This window comes from Heterodontus francisci, chromosome 6 (assembly GCF_036365525.1).
Source record: "Heterodontus francisci isolate sHetFra1 chromosome 6, sHetFra1.hap1, whole genome shotgun sequence".
NCBI classification, from domain to species: Eukaryota; Metazoa; Chordata; class Chondrichthyes; order Heterodontiformes; family Heterodontidae; genus Heterodontus; species Heterodontus francisci.
In genome coordinates this window covers 72260634-72283270 of record NC_090376.1, presented here as the reverse complement: position 1 = coordinate 72283270, position 22637 = coordinate 72260634, and the positions used below count along the sequence as shown (strand labels likewise).

At 44.3% G+C, this 22637-nt stretch overlaps 1 protein-coding gene across 1 annotated transcript in view; it reads left to right on the top strand.

Annotated features, from left to right (window-relative positions):
* The window catches only part of nars2 (asparaginyl-tRNA synthetase 2, mitochondrial), a 94135-nt gene that overhangs the window by 29686 nt on the left and 41812 nt on the right, over window positions 1-22637 (top strand). The window contains exons 4-7 of the mRNA XM_068034421.1: window positions 1098-1238; window positions 5958-6038; window positions 12568-12668; window positions 21732-21929. Coding sequence (XP_067890522.1) covers window positions 1098-1238; window positions 5958-6038; window positions 12568-12668; window positions 21732-21929 — 521 coding nt within the window. The remainder of the gene's footprint in view (window positions 1-1097; window positions 1239-5957; window positions 6039-12567; window positions 12669-21731; window positions 21930-22637) is intronic.

The following is a 22637-nucleotide window of genomic DNA, read 5'->3' as shown; positions in this document are numbered from 1 at the left end:
AATCTGTGGCAGGTTCAAAAAACCAACAGTCAGCTATTCATGTGACTAAAACTCGTCTGACCACTTCTGTGCATTGGGGAAGCAAAGGCTGGGTCCCTTTGTTACAACACTGTCTGTTACTATGCAAATGTCTTTCCAGTCGGGCTTGCAATTTTAATGCCCACGTGGTGAAATAATGTGTGCCTCAGTCTTAGCAGGTGGGGACCTTGCCTGACACATGTCACAATTGTTTTTACTGGTATATTTCTAGCATACTGTTGTTTTTTAATTTCAGTCTTGGCTCAGTTGTACGACCCTCACCTCTAAGTCAGAAGGCAATTCGTACAGGCTCCACTCCAGAAATTTGAGCACATAATCTAGGCTGGCCTTTCATTGCAGGCCGAAGGGCCTGTTTCAGTGCTGTATCTCTAAATCTAAATTTAAAAATTTAAAGGGCGGCACAGTGGCGCAGTGGTTAGCACCACAGCCTCACAGCTCCGGGGTCCCGGGTTCGATTCCGGGTACTGCCTGTGTGGAGTTTGCAAGTTCTCCCTGTGTCTGCGTGGGTTTCCTCCGGGTGCTCCAGTTTCCTCCCACAAGCCAAAAGACTTGCAGGTTGGTAGGTAAATTGGCCATTATAAATTGTCACTAGTATAGGTAGGTGGTAGGGAAATATAGGGACAGGTGGGGATGTTTGGTAGGAATATGGGAATAGTGTAGGATTAGTATAAATGGGTGGTTGATGGTCGGCACAGACTCGGTGGGCCGAAGGGCCTGTTTCAGTGCTGTATCTCTAATCTAATCTAATCTAAAAACAAAGATCTGGGAGCAAGTTAATTGTCTCGCTGTCCACCTTTTCAGCTGGGGTTGATGCACAAGGAGATCACAAAGGGAGGAAAATCAAATTAGAACTTGCGTTGATTTTCTATTTGCCTTTGCGCTGTCTCTATCAATGAAGATTTTTTCGTCATAATTTAGTCTTAATGTTTGCTTGTATTCTGTATACTAGTTGACTTGCAAAGTATTCTCACATTTTGCAAATGCAAACAGTATAGATCAAAATTGCACTGAAAACGTATACTTGCAATCGTATTTTGGTGTTTTTATTTAATCATTAGAATTTGCCGTTCAAGATCAAAGAAAGACATTCGCTGGAATACATAAGACAATTTCCTCACCTTCGATGCAAAACAAATGTTTTCAGTTCACTACTCAGAATACGAAGTGAAGCAGCTGCAGCTATTCATTCATTTTTCAAGGTAAGTTGAGTACAAAATGTGTGTTTGTGTATATATATATTACTGTACAGGTAAATGATGAAGTCCTTTTATGCACACTTACTTCAAAAGTTGTATTATTTTCCACAAAAGCACAGATTCTAAATTCAATACTTCATGAATTCTGCTTTCCTGAAATCTGACCTAATCGAAGTTTTCACTGGCACTGATGAATTTCCAAGGCAATGTGTAAAATTAATTATAATCACTTTAGATGTTCATCCTGGTTTGAAGCAACATTCACATTTTAAAATATGTAGCAACTCTTCACTACAGAGAAGGAAGTAGAGATAAGACCAAAATGCTTAACCTATTTGTCAACCTTCCTGCCTTCCTGCTGCCATCCCATGCTTGACCTCCTCTTGGAGAAGCCTACAGCTTCACTTTGTGCCTCTTCTGGCATCCTCCTAAAGATGCATTCGAGACACTCACTGCTGCCTCCTTACGAGCAGCAGCCCCACTGACCTTTCTGTTCAACCTGCATGCTGGGATCTAATTTTGCCAATCAAGTTCCTGTCTCACTCACCCCTTACAGCACTGACCTTTGGTTTCTGCCAGCAGATCAACTATCACTGCCATCCTCCACATCTCTCTCCAGAATGTCTCTTCATCTGTGAAGAAGGTCCTTGCCATCCATAATCTTATTGTGAATGATTGATTGCATCAGCATCATAACCTTGACAGAAACTTGGCTGATGGATCATGACACCTTCCCTCTAATGAAACTTTCTATCATGGCTATACCTTCCACCAGATTGTCACAGTGGCAGTGTGACATGTATCACCAAAGCATACCTCCTTCTGACTCCTTACTCCTCTGGCACTTTCTGCTCCTTTGAGCATCTCACTTTGTTCCATCCCTCTTGCTTCTCCTTTAAAATCTTGGTTCTCTGCTACCACCCAAGTACCATGCCCAATGCTTTCCTCCTTCAGCCTCTGCACCAAATGACTTCTCATCCTTGTTGATTTCAACCTCCATCTCAATTCATTATGCTCTCCTCTGAGTTCACTGCCCTTCTGTCCTCCCTTAATCTCTCTCTGTCTCTCTGTCTCTCTGTCTCTCTGTCTCTCTGTCTCTCTGTCTCTCTGTCTCTCTGTCTCTCTGTCTCACTGTCTCACTGTCTCACTGTCTCACTGTCTCACTGTCTCACTGTCTCACTGTCTCTCTGTCTCTCTGTCTCTCTGTCTCTCTGTCTCTCTGTCTCTCTGTCTCTCTGTCTCTCTGTCTCTCTGTCTCTCTGTCTCTCTGTCTCTCTGTCTCTCTGTCTCTCTGTCTCTCTGTCTCTCTGTCTCTCTGTCTCTCTGTCTCTCTGTCTCTCTGTCTCTCTGTCTCTCTGTCTCTCTGTCTCTCTGTCTCTCTGTCTAACTGTCAAGCCTTTGGCTCACCCTTCACTTTGACATTTCTGCATCTACCAATCTTCTCAAATACACCCTCATTTTCATGGTTGATGCCCTTGTCCCTATTAGAACCATCGCATTTTCTCACTTTGGTTGTTCCTCTGGAATGGCGCTCATTTCTGCTCCCTTAAGTCCATGGGACACAGACTTGAAAATTTATGGCAGACAAGTGGTTAGCCATCCATTACCAGATTTGGTTGGACCACATAAAGCACTTTTGGGTCCCGCTCTGCTCCGCCAAAACTGCTTGCTATTCCAGGATCATACTGGAATGCAAATATAACCCCTGGCTTCTCTTCTACAAATGGGCTGAGAGCTAAAGGGGGCACATATCTCTTTCTCCCTCTCCCCAGACAACTATAGATCAGAGCAGCAACACTTCTGTAAAACCACATAAATCCCATCTTCCTTTGCTAGATTACTGTCTGATCTAAATCCAGCACTGTTCAAGTTAAGCCCAATTTTAGTCTCTAGTAATAAAAATAGAAAATGCTGGAGATATTCAGGTAAGGCAGCATCTGTGTAGAGAGAAACAGTTAATATTTAAGGTCCATAACCTTTGAACTAGTTAAGTACTGCATCATGGCAAATAAAATTTGTTTGCTATTTTACATTGACAACATTTCACACTTCCGCACATTTACTTTATTCAAAATTTACCGCTGCACTCTTCCTTTTAAAAGCTTTTCAGACTTGGATGCTTGACTGTAAATTAGAAATAATGGGACATGGGTCTTCTGCTTGTGCTTAATACTTGTTGTTTTCTGTTGAAATCAATAACTAGTAGATTTCAGGAGTATACGTGAGATCAGTTTCTTATTTCTACTGTCCAAACATGGATGTATTCTGTTAAATATATGTTTGTTTAACGAAGTATAATTATAAGCTGGACTCTGGCTAACTAAGGAAGTTAAGGAAAGTATCAAATTGACAAAAAAGACGCACTATGCTGTGAGGATTAGTGGTAGACGAGAAGATTTGGAACATTTTAGAAACCGGCAAAGGATAGCTAAGAAAATAATAGAGGGAGAAATTAGAGTATGAGAGTAAACTAGCAAGAAATATAAAGCAGACGGTAAAAGCTTCTACAAATATGTGAAAAGGAAAAGAGTAGCTAAAGTAAGTAATAAAAACAAAGTGCTGGAAAAACTCAGCAGGTCTGGCAGCATCTGTGGAGAGAAGCAGAATTAACGTTTCAGGTCAGTAACCCTTCTTCAGAACTTCCAGGATCTGCAGTATTTTGCTTTTATTTTAGTTAAAGTAAGTGTTGGTCCCTTAAAGGATGAGATTGGGGAATTAATAATGGCAGATTTTGAACATGTATTTTGTATCTGTCTTCACAGTAGAAGACACAAAAAGCATCCCAAGAATAGTAGAAAATCAAGGGGCAAAAGGGGAGGGCAGAACATAAAACAATTTATATCACTAGAGAAAAAAATACTAGGAAAACTAATGGGACTAAAGGCTGACAAGTCCCCTGGACCTGATGGGCTGCATACTAGGGTTTTAAAAGAAGAGGTTGAAAAGATAGTGGATGCATTGGTTGTAATTTTCCAAACCTCCCTGGATTCTGGAAAGGTCCCTTCGGATTGGATAACTGCAAATGTAGCACCTCGATTCAAGAAAGGAGGAAGACAGAAGGCAGGAAAGTATAGGCCAATTAGCCTAACATCTGTCATTGGAAATATGCTGGAATCCATTATTAAGGAAGTAGTAGATGGACATTTAGAAAATAATATAGTCAAGCAGAGGCGACATGGTTTTATGGAAGGGAAATTGTGTTTGACAAATTTATTTCGAGTTCTTTGAGGATGTAACAAGCAGGATGGATAAAGGGGAACCAGTAAACTTTAGTCATTTGATAAGGTGTCATATAAAAGGTTACTACACAAGATAGCTCATGGTGTTGGGGGTAATATATTGGCATGGATAGAGGATTGGCTAACTACCAGGGAACATAGATGGGATAAATGGTGCATTTTTAGGTTGGCAAACTGTAACTAGTGGAGTGCCACAGGGATCAGTGCTGGGGCCTCAACTATTTACGATCTACATTAATGATTTGGATGAAGGGACCGAGTGAATTGTAGCCAAATTTGCTGATTATAGAAAGATAGATAATAAAGCATGTTGTGAGGAGGGCGCAAAGTGTCTCCAAAGAGATATAGATAGGTTAAGTGAGTGGGCAAAAATTTGGCAGATGGAGTACAATGTGGGAAAATGAGATTGTCCAATTTGGCAGGAAGAGTAGAAAAGCAGAATGTTATTTACATGGAGAGAGACTGCAGAATGCTGTGGCACAGAGGGATCTGGGTGTCCTTGTACATGAATTACAAAAAGTTAGCTTGCAGGTACAGCAAGTAATTAGGATGACAAATGGAATGTTGGCAATTATTGCAAGAGGGATGGAATATAAAAGGGAAGTCTTGTTATAACTATGCAGGGTGTTTGGTGAGGCCACACCTAGTGTACTGCGTACAGTTTTGTCCCCCTTACTCATGGACTGATATACTTGCATTGGAGGCAGTTCAGAGAAGGTTCGCTAGGCTGATTGCTGGGATGTAGGGATTGTCTTATGAGGAAAAGGTGAGCAGGTTGAGCCTATACTCGAGTTTAGAAGAATGAGCGGTGATCTTACTGAAACATATAAGATTGGGGGGGCTTGACAGGATCGATGCTGAGAGGATGTTTCCCCTGATGGGGGAATCTAGAACAAGGGGGGACAGTTTCAAATGAAGGGGTCTGCCATTTAAGACAGTTGAGGATTTTCTTCTCTGAGGTTCGTTAATCTTTTGCATTCTCGTCCCCAGACAGCAGTGAAGGCTGGGTCGTTGAATCTATTCAAGGCTGAATTATACAGAATTTTGATCTACCAGGCAGTCGAGGGTTATGGGGAGCCGGCAGGAAAGTGGAGTTAAGGCCACAATCAGATCAGCTATGATCTTATTGAATGGTGGAGCAGGCACGAGGGGCTATATGGCCTATTCCTGCTCATGTTTCTTATGATATTATAAAAACCTAAATACTCTGTAGCAACTGAATGCTGTACATGGAGGGAAGTTGTGCTTCTCCACAACACTGAAGTTTGCAATGACTGAACTGAATGCAGTACTTGCCAACAGCATAGATGAGAATCCAATTGAGTGCAAACAAGCAAATCCTGATGCAAGTGCATCATCAGTGAGGCTTTTCAGTAGATGTGGACAAAATTTGTCATGAATTGTTTAAAACTCCTAGTGGTGTACAGAACAGAGTTAAATAGATAAGTATATAGTAACTGTTTCCAACTTTTTAAAATTACAGAATAATGGATTTGTTCACATACACACACCCATAATAACATCAAATGATTGTGAAGGAGCAGGGGAGCTCTTCCAAATTGAAGTAAGTACAGACCCTAGAACTGGAAACTAATTAGATTGATATTACAAAAAAGTTTCTTTGTCTAAGTTTCTCAAGTACTGATTTATATGCATTGGAAAACCATGTACTAACCAATGAATTTCATGAACAAGAGAAACCTACAGACTTACAAGTCTCATGAGTTACCTCAAATAATTGTGGAGTGAATGCCAATGGTCTGAAAAGATTGCTAAGGTGTCACGTTTGAAAGTAATAAATCAGAGTTGAATAACAAGGTGATATTGATTAGCTATAATGGAGTTTCACATTGTTATCAGAAAGAAATGCCACAGAGTTCTGTTGTGAAGTTTTTCTCTCTGCTCCTGTTTGAAGTCCTGCTGGGGTACAATTTCATAGGTTCAGCTGTGCTGGCTTGAAGAGTGCAGCACATATTCAGAATAATAGCTGGGCTAAAAGAGTTAAATTCTGAGCATAGATTGCATAGATTCAACTTGTATTCCCTTGAATATATAAGATTTAAGGGATGAACTAATGGAAGTAATTAAGGTTAAATGAGTGGATAAAGTAGAGAGAGAATCCCTTTCCTCTGGTGGGAGAGTCAAGAACAAGGGGGCAGAACCTTAACATTAGAGCTAGGTCACAAAGCACTTCACACAAACGAAAGTGGAAATCTGGAAGTCTTTCCCCCAAAACACAGTTGAGGCTAGGTCAATTGTAAATTGCAAAATTGTGATTTATCTCTTTTACGCAAGGATATTAAGGCAGTTAGATACAGATACACATCAGTCGTGAAACAGGCTCGAGAGGCTGAATGGCCAATCTCTGTTCCTATGATCCAAAAACACTCAATTTTGAAATAGTTTTCAAATTCCTCCATAGCCCCTCTATCTCTGTAAGCTCCTCCACCCCTACAATCCTCCAAGATCTCTGCACTCCTCCAATTCTGGTCTGTTGCTCATCCCCCATTTACAGTGCTGCACCATTGATAGCTGTGCTGTCAGCCGCCGAATCTCTAAGGTTTCTACAGAGAAGCACTTCACTTCTCTATGATGCCTCCACAATGCTGAACTGAGATCAGGAGGCCATGTGGGAAATTGTGGATGCAAACTCATTTGCTACCACTCTGTGGCACACTGCCACCAGGACCGCCTTTTTGCCATACATGGTTCTACATTTAAAAGTCCAGACAAGACATTCTGCAAACCATCAATACATATTATAAGCATATCTTTGGGAATGACTGGGTGGTACATGGTGCCCGATCAGGAGGGCCCAACACCCGCCCCCTCAACCCAGCCAGCAGGAAGGCCGCCTGATTTTACAAGGTGGTGTTCCTGAGGCCTTTGCCGTCCAGCTGTAGAAGGGAAAATACCCGTGGCAGCGGAAGGAGGCCCTTAAGTGCCAGTTAATTGTCCACTTAAGAGCCCTGATTGGCCTGGGGTGGGCAAGCCATTTGTTGCCACGGCGCCGTGTAAGATTGCAGCGGGGCAGGAGGTCGGGAACAGCCCACCCCTGCCTCCCACTCAGTTCTATGCCCCTTCCCTGGCCACCAGGCCACTTGTTCGGGAGCTGTAAAATTCCAGTCGCTGTCTTGCTCTTTCTGTCGCCCCCCCCCCCACCCCGTCTCGCTCTTTCTGTCGCCCCCCCCCCCACCCCGTCTCGCTCTTTCTGTCGCCCCCCCCCCACCCCGTCTCGCTCTTTCTGTCGCCCCCCCCCCCACCCCGTCTCGCTCTTTCTGTCGCCCCCCCCACCCCGTCTCGCTCTTTCTGTCGCCCCCCCCCCCACCCCGTCTCGCTCTTTCTGTCGCCCCCCCCCCACCCCGTCTCGCTCTTTCTGTCGCCCCCCCCCACCCCGTCTCGCTCTTTCTGTCGCCCCCCCCCCCCCCACCCCGTCTCGCTCTTTCTGTCGCCCCCCCCCCCACCCCGTCTCGCTCTTTCTGTCGCCCCCCCCCCCACCCCGTCTCGCTCTTTCTGTCGCCCCCCCCACCCCGTCTCGCTCTTTCTGTCGCCCCCCCCCCACCCCGTCTCGCTCTTTCTGTCGCCCCCCCCCCCCACCCCGTCTCGCTCTTTCTGTCGCCCCCCCCCCACCCCGTCTCGCTCTTTCTGTCGCCCCCCCCACCCCGTCTCGCTCTTTCTGTCGCCCTCCTCCCCCCCCCCCCCCCCCCCGTCTCGCTCTTTCTCTCCTTTCTCTTCCCCCAACCCCCGTCTCGCTCTTTCTCTCCCCCCCCTCCCCCCCCCCCCCGTCTCGTGCGCCCTCCAACATCAGTGGTCGTGAAATTATTTTAAAAATTCTGAGGGACAGGGTTAATCTCCAGTTGGAGAAGCAGGGATTTTTCAAGGATAGTCAGCATGGCTTTGTCAGGGGGAGTTCGTGTCTAAAAAATTTGGTTGAATTTTTTGAGGTGGTAACTAGATGTGTAGATGAGGGTAAAGCAGTTGATGTAGTCTACATGGACTTCAGTAAGGCTTTTGATAAGGTTCCCCATGGGAGATTGGTTTAAGAAAGTAAAAGCCCGTGGGATCCAGGGTAATTTGGCAAATTGAATTCAAAATTGGCTTAGCGGCAGGAGGCAGAGGGTGATGGCAGAAGGTTGTTATTGTGAATGGAGGCCTGTGGTGTACAGCAGGGGTCGGTGCTGGGACCCTTACTGTTTGTAGTGTACAGTAATGATTTAGACGTGAATATAGGGGGTATGATCAGTAAGTTCGCAGATGACTCGAAAACTGGTGGTGTTGTAAATAGTGAGGAGGAAAGCCTTAGACTACAGGGCGATATTGATGGGCTGGTAAGATGGGCGGAGCAGAGGGAAATGGAATTTAATCCTGAAGAGTGAGATGATGCACTTTGGCAGGTCTAACAAGGCAATGGAATATATAATAGATGGTCGGACCTTAGGGAGTACATAGAGTCAGAGGGACCTTGGGGTGCATCTCCATAGATCACTGAAGGCAGCAGCACAGGTAGATAAGGTGGTTAGGAAGGCATGCGGGATACTTGCCTTTATTAGCCGAGGCATCGAATATAAGAGCAGGGAGGTTATGATGGAACCGTATAAAACGCTGGTTAGGCCACAGCTGGAGTACTGTGTACAGGTCTGGTCGCCACACTATAGGAAGGATGTGTGCACGTGATGCCACTAAATAAGAAATTAATATTTGTGTGGTTAATTGTAGAGATAAGCTCCTTCATGAAGCCTTGCATTCCTTTTAGTAAAACAGATGTAGTGGAGCTCATTGGAGTAAACCAAAGGATTGCACATTTGTCATTAGAATTTTATTTTTGGACCAGCTTTTAATTTTTCTTGTTACTGTAGTGTGTTTGTTTCACGTCTGCAAACACTGCTAAAACTTGCTGGGGGAAAACCTGTGATCAATCACATTAGCAGATGTCTGAAGTGGATGCGCTGCAAGGATTACTCTCTTGTTCTGCATTATCCTGTCATATCTATTCAGCTGATTACACTGAATTCTGTATGTGGCTTTTAACAAAAGAAAATGTATTTAGCCCTATGTTCCATTGTCACTGTATATCCCTACAGTTGCTTTTAAATCACTTGGTTTTAAGTAGGCAAGTCTGCAAGATAAATCATCATTTTGAAAGTATTGAAAAGTTAGTATGTTTGCCGATGACACAAAGGTTGCTGGAGTTGTGGATAGTGTGGAGGGCTGTTGTAGGTTGCAACAGGACATTGACAGGATGCAGAGCTGGGCTGAGAAGTGGCAGATGGAGTTCAACTTGGAAAAGTGTGAAGTGATTCATTTTGGAAGGTCGAATTTGAATGCAGAATACAGGCTTAAAGACAGGATTCTTGGCAGTGTGGAGGAACAGAGGGATCTTGGGGTCCACGTCCATAGATCCCTCGAAGTTGCTATCCAAGTTGATAGGGTTGTTAAGGCGTATGGGGTGTTGGCTTTCATTAACAGGGGGATTGAGTTTAAGAGCCGCGAGGTTATGCTGCAGCTCTATAAAGCCCTGGTTAGACCACACTTGGAATATTGTGTTCAGTTCTGGTCGCCTCATTATAAGAAGGATGTGGAAGCTTTAGAGAGGGTGCAGAGGAGATTTACCAGGATGCTGCCTGGACTGGAGGGCATGTCTTATGAAGAAAGGTTGAGGGAGCTAGGGCTTTTCTCATTGGAGCGAAGAAGGATGAGAGGTGAAAGCAAAATACTGCGGATGCTGGAAATCTGAAACAAAAACAAGAAATGCTGGATTCACCCAGCAGGTCTGGCAGCACCTGTGGAAAGAGAAGCAGAGTTAACGTTTCGGGTCAGTGACCCTTCTTCGGAACTGACAAATGTTAGAAAAGTCACAGATTATAAACAAGTGAGGTGGCAGTTGGGCAAGAGATAACAAAGGAGAAGGTGCAGATTGGACCAGGCCACATAGCTGACCAAAAGGTCACTGAGCAAAGGCAAACAATATGTTAATGGTGTGTTGAAAGACAAAGCATTAGTACAGATTAGGTGTGAATATGCTGAATATTGAACAGCAGCAAGTGCAAACCTGAAAAAAACAGTGGGTAAGCAAACTGAACAAACTAAGATGAAATGAAATAAATGCAAAAAAAGATTGTAAAAAATGTAAAAGGGTGAGAGGTGACTTGATAGAGGGATACAAGATGATGAGAGGCATAGATAGAGTGGATAGCCAGAGACTTTTTCCCAGGGCGGAAATGGCTATCACCAGGGGGCATAATTTTAAGGTGATTGGAGGAAGGTTTAGGGGAGATGTTAGAGATAGGTTCTTTACACAGAGAGTGGTGGATGCTTGGAATGCACTGCCAGCGGTGGTAGTAGAAGCAGATACATTAGGGACATTTAAGCGACTCTTACATGGTACATGGATGATCGTAGAATGAAGGGTATGTAGGTAGTTTGATCTTAGAGTAGGTTAAAGGGTCGACACAACATCGTGGACCAACGGGCCTGTACTGTGCTGTACTGTTCTATATTCTATGTCTTACTCGTTCAACGTCTCTGCAAAAATAAATCTTGTTAATCCATGTATTCCACTTATTCTGACTTTTATAAGGGCATTCCAAATAACTACAAAGTAGGTTAAGCTGGGTATTTAGTGTTGCAGATGCTGGGACAATTGTCTCTCACAGTCATATTGGAGCTCTGTTCTGGTGCAGTAAAATAAAGATAACTCTATAAGGATAGCAGCTTGTATTTACAAATTATAAGAAAACTACTTGAATTTACTACACTGACAACTTCCATTTATTAAGTGTCTTTAAGAGAAAAATGCCCTCGCGCACTTTCAACACTTTTTTAAAAATGCCAATAAAAGGGATTATTAACAGAGGTGGCCACAAACTTTGTTAAAGAAGTTGTCATAGCAAGATGTTAAAGGAGGAAAGGGAGGTGGAGAAGCAGAGGGGATTAGGAAAGGAATTAGAGTGCGGGGCCTGAGCAGCTGAAGGAATAGTGTGTTTGGTTGGGGTGAAGGTCCAGGATTGGAGGATGGTAAGGATAGAGAAGGACAAAGCTATGAAGCACTTAAATATGAGCTGAGAATTTTAAGCATGATGTTATTTATTTATTTAGAGATACAGCACTGAAACAGGCCCTTCAGCCCACCGAGTCTGTGCTGACCAACAACCACCCATTTATACTAACCCTACAGTAATCCCATATTCCCTACCACCTACCTACACTAGGGGCAATTTACAATGGCCAATTTACTTATCAACCTGCAAGTCTTTGGCTGTGGGAGGAAACCAGAGCACCCGGCGAAAACCCACGCAGTCACAGGGTGAACTTGCAAACTCCGCACAGGCAGTACCCAGAATCGAACCCGGGTCCCTGGAGCTGTGAAGCTGTGGTGCTAACCACTGCGCCGCCCCATGTGTTGGAGGGTCCAGACTAGTATAGATTAGCAAGGGCAGGAGTGATGGTTGGTGAGACTTGGTGAAGGGTAAGATACAGGGAGCAGTATTTTGGAGGATCTGAAGTTTATAGAGTGGAGGATGGAAGGCCAGGCAAGGAAGCATTGGGGGATAGTTGAATCTGGAGGTGTTAAAAGATGGATGAATGTTTCGGTAGGAGATGGACTAAGGCAGGGATAATATGGTGTAATGTGATGGAGAAGATATGGGATTGGAAGTTCAGTTTGGGGTTGAATAGGATGCTGAGATTGAGAACAGTCTGACTTAACTTGAGACTGGTGTGATTGGGGAGAAGGATGGAATCAGTGGTGAGGGTATTGAGTTTGTGGTGGGGGCTTATGACAATGGTTATGATCTTCCCAATGTTTAGCTGAAGGACATTGTGGCTCATCTCAGGATGGATGTTGGACAAGTAGTGTAACCATATAGAGATACTATAGGGGTTGAGAGGTGGTGGAGCGGTTAGAGCTATTCACTGAGAGAGACCTGAATAAGAAATCTTTCACATGCAAAAGATGCAACTATGATAACAATAAACATCCTTCAACCACCAAATTTAGATTATAATTTAAACAGCATGAGTTATAAGATGATCATTTCAAACTAAATGTTAAATGATGCCTAATTCAAGGAATTGGTTGCATTTTTTTGTAACAGCCTGCAAGCAAAACAGCTGAAAAGCATGACAATGCTCATTTCTTTGATGTTCCTTCCTTCTTAACTGTGTCTGGACAACTGCATTTGGAAGTGATGACAGGGTAAATAGCATTTTATCCATTTCTGGAGTCTACTTTCATGCATTCAGAATTGCTGCTTTATATTTGAGCTTTGATTTACATTCTCGCCCTTCTCTAAGAATGGACTTTATGTGTTGTAGTAGCAACCTTAAAAATAGGTAATGGCAGAGCTTTGACAGCTAACAAAATAATTTAATGAATCTGATCATCAAGCAGAGCAATTCATATCCCAGAACACATTTGCTATAATCCTTCTGTATGAAAACTTCAAATTATTCTTTGCACACTCATCAGCTATCTAGCGTATAACAGGGCAGCTTTACTGACCTCTTCATATCCGAGTGTAAACTTTGTGAAATAGAGATTAAAAGCATTCTTCCCTCATTCGTATGTTTTCAAATACTGTAACCATTATGCTTTTTTTCCAATTTGCACACAGTAAGGTCCCACAAACAATGAGATAAGTGACAAGTTCATCTGTTTGTGTTTTGGAGGTGTTGACTGCAGACATCCCTGCCCTCTTTCAAATAATGCCATGAGAGCTTGTGTGTCTTCCCGGAGATAGCACTTCTAACAATGCCTAGATCGTGTGCTCAAGTCCGAGAGTGAAGCATGAACCCGTGACTTTGACTCAGGTGCAAGAGTCCTACCACTGAGCCAAAGTGCTACTTGACTAGCAAAGGAAGTAAGGCTTTACCAGTCTACTTCTGATCCTTCTGACATTTAAAGCAGTTGTCTTGGATAGAAAATCTAATGATTTCAGGAACAGAATAAAAGACCAAGATTGAACAGAATAAAAGACCAAGATTGAACAGCATTTTCTCAAGGGTGCATTTTCATTGTCCAAAGATCTTGATTCCAAAGCTGGTTATTTTGGGAATAATGCCATTCTCTGCGTCACGTGACAGATAATATTTAAGGAGGGAAATTTAATATGATCATGGCTGATCTTTGACCTCAACTGTGTTTTCCCGCCCGATCTCCGTATCCCTTAAGTACATTGTTGCCTCGTGAAAATGCAAAATTAGCCCAGATAGAAGATATTGCTACTGGGGGTCTTCAGTAAAAACTGTTTCTTACAGAATCCTTTAGTCCATTAAGTCCTCGTAATGATGCAGATTGACTCCAAATTATAGTATCTCAGCAAATCAGTGTTCTTCAAAACCCTTTTTTGCAAGCCGTGTATCACCATAGCTTAAGGGAGAACAGTACAGTGCTGGAAGGGATTGTAAGTACTTTTAATAAACACTTAACCCAAGTTTGTGTAGCCTTCTAAGATGAGCTTTTGAATGTATCCTTCACAATATCTTAGACCCATCATCCATTTCGGCGAAATTACTAGAACAGTGCTCCTTACAAATAGTTTTATATGATCTTCCAATATCATTGCATAAAATCGCCCACCACAAGCAGCGATCACAGTACTCTAGATAAGTGTTGGAAATAATGTGAAGTATGGGCAGGAGTGATGCATGTAAAGGATAAACCATGTTTTCCCTATTTTTGAACATTATTAAAGATCAGTAAATGTTTTCTTCATTCATTGTTTGAATACCTAATAGGTAGGCCTCAGTAGTGCCAACAAGTAGTACTGGATTAGCTATACTTCGATGTCAATGCTTGCCTTATGGACCGATACACAAATTAGTTTCCTTGAACACTATGATTTTGATCATATTATGATCGGTATTGGACAAATGTTAGTGCACCACTAGCTGTTTACTAAATCTGGCTCATTACTAGTTAATAAATCTAATATGGCCCACCCCTTGTTGGTTTGGGGACAAAATTATACAGAAAAGACTCAAGAAATGAAAGGAAAAGGGAGCAAGGTGGTCGCATAATTAGGACTACTAGTGTGGAGGATAACCCCAATACAGGTTGATTCAGGTCAACAGCCTGATTTTGCAATTTGTGTAATTTTATGTACCCAATGGATCTGACAGCCATCCTGGGAAGTGCCCTGGAATTATGCATTCCTCCAGGTATTGTTACTTGGATTCCTTCTCATGAATGAGTAGATTCCTCTTTTACAAGAGCTTATTGTACATAGACTATCACTACATTCATGATGAGGTAAATAAGAAAACTTCTTCGGTGACCACTAAAACTGGTTATCCTAATCTGTATGTTACTGAGGAGAGTTGATGTCGACAATTTTGAGAATGAATTATGTGAGCCTTTAGTGGAGAGAGGAGGAGAATAAGAATTGTCATGATCCAGTACCTGAGACACAATAGGTAAAGGCACAGCTAAAACTGATGCTATTTGGACAATAAGCTCGATATTTACCTTGGGATTGTTGAAGTAAGAGTCCCAGGAGGGAGTGTTTCAACATCATGTGCATCCCCTCTTTTAATACATTCCGAGGAATCATGTGTACCAACAAAATCTCCAAGAGCTCTAAGCACTGGCAGTGTGCCAACTGCCATACTGGATAAGAATTTACAGGAGTTTTTTTTTCTTTCCCCACAACTGAAGCAGATGATAGTTCCTTTTGTGTATGCAACTACCTGCCCCTGGCCCCAATCATGCAGGCTTTTGCCGGCTGATTCTGGCTTCGAGCCACTGCCTGTCATTCTATCTCCCCCACACCAAGTCATCGATCCATCTTCAGTCTTTTTTTTATCCCTCTGCCCTTCACTTACATGAGAGGGGCTGTGGCACAAGCAACAGCGCTTTTATGCTTTCTTCAGAGAACTCCCTGCCAAACTGGCTTCTGGGGCTCCTTGGCTCTCAGCATACAAAATTGGGTGCTCTTGAATTTCTAGGCCATTTACTTTAAGATGAGTCTATCCTTGTCAGGGAAAATCACTGGAACCATTTCTTTTGGATCTTTATACCTCTGCAGGACATAATTCTACCTAATCCTATCTGGAATAAATTCACCTCTAATTCTGTAATATTCAATTTTTTCCTCCCATCGTTGGCAGTACTATCATCGATTGTTATCGCCCAGTAGAAAAAATTATCAAAAATTATTTTGCTATGATATCAGGCAGGCTCAACTGAAGCTTCAGTGTATCTTTATTTAGTTGAAGAAATTTTGGCAGCTGACAGAGCTTGCAGCAGATGTCATGTTGAACAGGGATCAACATTTTAATTTTTACTATTGTTGCATATAATTCAGGAGTGTTTGCAGAGTTATTAATGTGACTGAGCAAAAGAGAAAGCTCTTCAACAATTCTCATATCTTCTCTGCATATGCTTTTCCGTTGTCTTTCCCCTTGCTGGTGTTTATTTTGAAACACCAAAAAGGTGTCGGGGGGAATACTGACCTGATAGCTCAGTCTAATTATACCAATGATATTTGAATATTTTGTATTGCTCTGTGGTTCTTCCTCAATTTCAATTTGCACAACATAGCCATGGGAATATGTGGAGAAAACCATTTATAAGAGTAATGATTTGATAGAATCATAGTCATTTACAGCAAAGAAGGAGGCCATTCAGCCCATTGAGTCCAAGCTGACTCTCCATGGAGCTGTCCAGTCAGTCCCACTTGCCTGCTCAATCCCCGTAGCCCCGCAAGTCTATTTCCTTCATGTGGCCATCCAATTTCCTCTTGCAGTCATTGATCATCTCCACTTCCACCACCCTTGTGGGCAGCAAGTTCCAGGTCATTACCACCCATAGGGTAAAAAAGAAGTGCTTCCTCATATTTACCCTGCATCTCTTGCCCAAATCTTTCAATCTGTGTTCCCTAGTCCTTGTACGTTAATGGGAACAGTTTTTCCTGTCTAACTTAACTAAGCCTGTCATAATCTTGTACACTTCTATTAAATCTCCCCTCAATCTCCTTTGTTCCAAGGAGAACAAACCCAGCTTTTCCAACCTAGCTTCGTAACTAAAATCCTCCATCCCTGGAACCATTCTGGTAAATCTCCTCTGCAGCTTTTCACGGATCCTCACATCCTTTCTGGAGTGTGGTGACCAGAACTGGGTGCAGTGCTCCAGTTGGGGCCCAACCAGAGTTTTATAAAGGCTCAGCATAACTTCCCTGCTTTTTTTACTCAGTGCTTCTGTTTATGAATCCCAAGATCCCATATGCTTTTCTCAGTGTTCTGCCACCTTAAAAGATCTATGCATGTGCACCCCCAGGTCTCTCTGCTCCTGCACACTCTTTAGAACTGTGCCATTAAGTGTATATTGCCCCTCTCCCTAATCCTTCTGCACACTTGTCAGTATGAAATTCCATCTGTATTCCAAGATCCAAGTCATTTATATTTCGTTAAAAGAAGCAGAGGTCCCAGCAAAGACCCTTGGAACATCAGTGTGTACCTTCCTCCAGTCTGAAAAGCAACCACTTACTACGCCCTGCTGTTTTCATCCTTAAACCAATTTTTTTATCCAATTGGACACTGACCCTCCTACTCCATGAGCCTTAATTTTGTTAACCAGCCTTTTATGTGGTACCTTATCAAACGCTTTCTTAAAATGCATATAGACATCCACTTCATTCCCTTTATCAATCTTCTCTGTTCATCAAAAAATTCAATTAGATTAGTCAAGCATGATCTGCCTTTTATAAATCCAAGCTGGCTATCCTTAATTAACTCCAACCTCTCTAAGTGTCTGATATTTTACTGATAATTGTTTCTAAAACCTTACCTGCCACTGATAAATTAACTGGCCTGTAGTTGCTAGGACTGTCCTTACACCCTTTCTTGAATAAGGGTGTCATATTTGCCACTCTCCAATCCTGTGGCACCTCCCCCGTATCCAAGGGAGATTGGAAGATTATAGAAAGCCCTTCCGCTATCTCCGTCCCCACTTCCTTTACCAACTTGGGATGCAAGCCATCTGGGCCAGGTGACTTACCTACCCTAAGCATATACATCCTTCTTAATACCTCCCCTCTTTTTCTCTCCCCCCCCCCCGTCCGCCCCAGCCTCTCAATTTTTATCGATCCATTGCCTCTACTCTCTCAGTTTCTGCTGATATTTTGTCAAATTCTATTTCCTTAGTGAGCACTGATGCAGAGTATTCATTAAGTATATTAGCCTCGTCCTGCACCTCTAAGAATACATTACTCTCTTTGCCCCTAATAGGCCCCACTCCACCTCTTACTACTTGCTTACTATTTACATGCCGATAAAAGATCTTTGGGTTCCCTTTTACGTTGAGTGCCATTCTATTCTCTTGTTCTCTCTTTGCCAGTCTTGTTTTCCTCTTCACCTCCCTTCTCAACTTATTATGTATGGCCTGGTTCTGACTTGATGCGTTCACCTGACATGCATCATACACTTTTTTTTATTTCATCATAATCTTTATCTCCCTCGTCATCCAAGGAGCCCTGTTCGTGGTTCCCCTGCCTTTTTCCATTGTTGGAATGTACCTAGCCTGTTCCTGAAACATCTCTTTCTTAAAGATTGTTCAGCTACAGCTCTTTCTGTCAGTTTTTGGTTCCATTCTACCCTGGCTAGATCCCTTCTCATCGTGTTGAAATTAGCTCTCTTCCAATCTAGACGTTCGACCTTATTTTATTCCTTTCTTTTCTGCATTACTAGTCTGAACCTTATGATATGATGATCACTCTTAAGCATGTGCTCCCTGACAGATCCAGCAATGCCTCCTTTCCGGTTGGGCTGAGAACATACTGATCAAGGAAGTTCTCCTGAACACATTTCAGAAATTCCTCCCCCTCCTTAACCTTTACTGTAAAATTATCCCAATCAATATTTGGGTAATTAAAGTCTCCCAATATAACCACTCTATCGTTCTTGCACATCTGTGATTTTCCTGCTCCTCTATCTCTCACTTTTTGGTGATCGTACCCTTTTTGCTCCTCAACTCTAAAGAAATGAATTCTGTCCCTGCCCCTTCAAGGACATCCTCTTTTTCCATCACTGCAATGTCTTCCCTAATCAGTACTGCCACTCCATCTCCCTTTTTTTCCCTTCTCTATCCTTTCCGAACACTTTATATCCTTCCATATTAAGCCCAGTCCTCACCATTTTTCTGTTATTGCCACTACATCATATTTCCAAATTGCTATTTGCGCTTGTAGCTTACCAGCCTCATTCATCACACTTTGCACATTTACAAACATGCATTGTGATCCTGTCTTTGCATTCCTCTTAGTCCTTCTCCGTCCACTCCCATCTAATATGGAACTACTCCCTTCTCTGGTGCCGTCTAAAACTCTCATTCTGACCCCACCTAATACTTCACTATCTCCTACTCTTGTGTGATCTGTCACTTCCAAAATGCATTGTATGATACTGTCGTAAGTCTTTGTATTAAGTTGTGAAGTACAGGTTCAAAGCAAATATTTTTCTCTGAATTTTTCAACCATGAAGCTGTCTTATTTACCATATTTTACTGTTATAATAACCAAAAATTGGGGCAGAAGAGGCAGTGGGGGGAACAAAATATAAGTGGTATTCACTGTTAAGCGTTATTTCCTTCCTTGATTAAATTTGGAGGATGCATTCATTGTTGTTAGGTTTACAAAGCATACAGACTAATTGACCAATGTAAATTCGGTATCCTTAATAGGTCCAGTAGACTAGTGGCTATGGTTTAGAAAGTAGAAGTCATGAGTTAAAATGTAATAAATTGTGAAACTGAATTAAATAAATCTGGTAATACAGGGGCAGGTACCATGAACGTTGCTGTATTGCAAAAATCCAACTCGTTTATTTGTGTCCTGCTGGGAAAGGATCTTGTTACCCTGACCTATATGTGACTGCCATTCCACACTGTGATTAAATCTTGATGTCCTCAGGACAACTAGGGATGAGCGATAAATGCTGCTTTGCCAGTGTTGCCCATATCCCAAAAACAAATTTTAAAACTAATACATTTCCCATTCGCTCTTAATTACTTGTTTCAGCATTATAAAAGCTGAAAAGTAAACTTGTTTTATCTTAAAGTATCTTGATCGCTTATGTTGCTTCTGCAAATGTTCATTAAATATTTCCCCAGAAACTGAACAACTGTCCTGTCTTTTTTGCATTGCCAAAGTATAGGAAGAGGAAAGATGTAGAATTGTCAGCATCATCTGTGGTGTTGGTGTAAAACTTTTCCATTAATAACTGCATCTGGAAGTCTGATATTTCAAAATCTTGGAGGATATAGGTAAGGTAATGCTGCCTTAACTTTAGGGAACAGTTTTTTTCAATGTTTTCAGCCTTGTAAAAATTATCCTCATTCAATTCCATACCTTCTAGTTTTTCTGTAAAAATAGAAGCATGCTATTTAAATACCTGTTTAAGTAACTTAGGTTTGCGTGGCTCCATTTGAAAATTAATACTACTTTGAAGACAGTGAAATGTGGGTGCCTTAAAGTAAGACCTAATTCTAATACAAGTTATAGATAAATGCATGATTTTGTTTGTTTAAAATGAAATCTGAAGACAGTGGAGGGAAGGAGGCGGGGCGAGAGGGGGCGGAGGGAAGGAGGCGGGGCGAGAGGGGGCGGAGGGAAGGAGGCGGGGCGAGAGGGGGCGGAGGGAAGGAGGCGGGGCGAGAGGGGGCGGAGGGAAGGAGGCGGGGCGAGAGGGGGCGGAGGGAAGGAGGCGGGGCGAGAGGGGGCGGAGGGAAGGAGGCGGGGCGAGAGGGGGCGGAGGGAAGGAGGCGGGGCGAGAGGGGGCGGAGGGAAGGAGGCGGGGCGAGAGGGGGCGGAGGGAAGGAGGCGGGGCGAGAGGGGGCGGAGGGAAGGAGGCGGGGCGAGAGGGGGCGGAGGGAAGGAGGCGGGGCGAGAGGGGGCAGAGGGAAGGAGGCGGGGCGAGAGGGGGCAGAGGGAAGGAGGCGGGGCGAGAGGGGGCGGAGGCGGGGCGAGAGGGGGCGGAGGGAAGGAGGCGGGGCGAGAGGGGGCGGAGGGAAGGAGGCGGGGCGAGAGGGGGCGGAGGGAAGGAGGCGGGGCGAGAGGGGGCGGAGGGAAGGAGGCGGGGCGAGAGGGGGCGGAGGGAAGGAGGCGGGGCGAGAGGGGGCGGAGGGAAGGAGGCGGGGCGAGAGGGGGCGGAGGGAAGGAGGCGGGGCGAGAGGGGGCGGAGGGAAGGAGGCGGGGCGAGAGGGGGCGGAGGGAAGGAGGCGGGGCGAGAGGGGGCGGAGGGAAGGAGGCGGGGCGAGAGGGGGCGGAGGGAAGGAGGCGGGGCGAGAGGGGGCGGAGGGAAGGAGGCGGGGCGAGAGGGGGCGGAGGGAAGGAGGCGGGGCGAGAGGGGGCGGAGGGAAGGAGGCTGGGCGAGAGGAGGCGGGGCGAGAGGGGGCGGCGGGAAGGAGGCGGGGCGAGGAGGGGGCGGCGGGAAGGAGGGGAGCAGAGGGAAGGAGGCGGGGCGTGAGATGGGGGAGCAGAGGGAAGGAGGCGGGGCGAGCGATGGGGGTAGCGCGACGAGTGGGGAATGCGTGGCGCGCGAGAGGGGGAGCGGAGGGGGGAGGCGGGGCGTGAGATGGGGGAGCGGAGGGAAGGAGGCGGGGCGAGCGATGGGGGAGCGGGGGAAGGAGGCGGAGCGGAGGAGGGGGGGGTGCAGGGGTGAGAGGGGTGGGGAGCAGAGGGAGGGAGGGGGGGTGAGAGGGTCCAAGTGTCATTTATGTATGGCAGCCATGAAGTCCATGCAGGCTCTCCACAGAGCTATGCCGTGAGTCCCACTCACTGCCTCAATTCCCATAGCCCTGTGAGTCTTTCTCTCAGATGGCCATCCAAATTTCTCTTGATTTCATTGATCGTCTCCACTTCCACCATCCTTGTGCGCAGTGAGTTCCAGGTCATTACCACCTGCTGCTTAAAAAAATGCTTCCTCAGATTTCCCCTGCATCGTTTGCACAAAACTTTCAATCTGTGTCCCCTAGTCCCAGAGGGGAAGGAGGGGTTGGGTTTGGGGCTAGGAGGGTGGGTGTTGGGGGTGGTGCATGGGGAGAAAGAATGCAACGCACACACCGAGCACGGTGAGAGGGGGGAAGGGAGGTCGAGATCTCTCCTGAAAGATGGAAAGATCTATCCAAAATAGTCCGCATCGCTACATCAAGTGTGCGGGCAGGGATTGACTACTTATGCAAGCAAAAGTAATGCCAGGTATGTCACTAAATCAGTTTTCAATATAATGACAAGAAAGTAAGTCCAGTTCGTCTTCTCATTTAAAGTTTCTTCACAAAAATGTACATTTGTTTTTATTCATCAGAAAATATTCTTATGCCTTTATCTTTCGAAATTTGCTCAATGGCCCCTGGCCGAGCAAAAATCATAATGGACCCTCCGCCCGAAAAGGTTGGACAACCCTGTTTCCTGACCTATGTCACGTGGTTACCTCCAATTCCGTGCACACTTGTTTTTGATCTCTTGTACGGAATCTTATCAAATACCTCCTGGAAGTCCATGTAGACATCCACAGATGCTCCCCTAACCGCTGTGGAGCACCCGATAAACATTACAGTTACCCTTTTGTGTAAGGGTTACAGTATGGAAATAGTCTACGATGAATGTTAAAAAGTTAGGGAAGTGTCTCAATTACTATTTCTTCAAGGAAAGAGCAAGAGTTAAATATTCTGTTTTAAAAAAAAAGTGCAAAGTATTGTGTATTGCAACTGCTTGTCTTAATTAACTTTTCATAATTTGTAGTCTAATTCACAGTCTGATAGTGTTCTGCCTTCTGACATCTAAGCAATCACAGGAGGTCTTCAGTAATAGGGCGGCACAGTGGCGCAGTGGTTAGCACAGCAGCCTCACAGCTCCAGGGACCTGGGTTCGATTCTGGGTACTGCCTGTGTGGAGTTTGCAAGTTCTCCCTGTGTCTGCGTGGGTTTTCTCCGGGTGCTCCGGTTTCCTCCCACAAGCCAAAAGACTTGCAGGTTGGTAGGTAAATTGACCATTATAAATTGCCACTAGTATAGGTAGGTGGTAGGGAAGTATAGGGACAGGTGGGGATGTTTGGTAGGAATGTGGGATTAGTGTAGGATTAGTATAAATGGGGGGTTGATGGTCGGCACAGACTCGGTGGGCCGAAGGGCCTGTTTCAGTGCTGTATCTCTAATCTAATCTAATCTAATCTA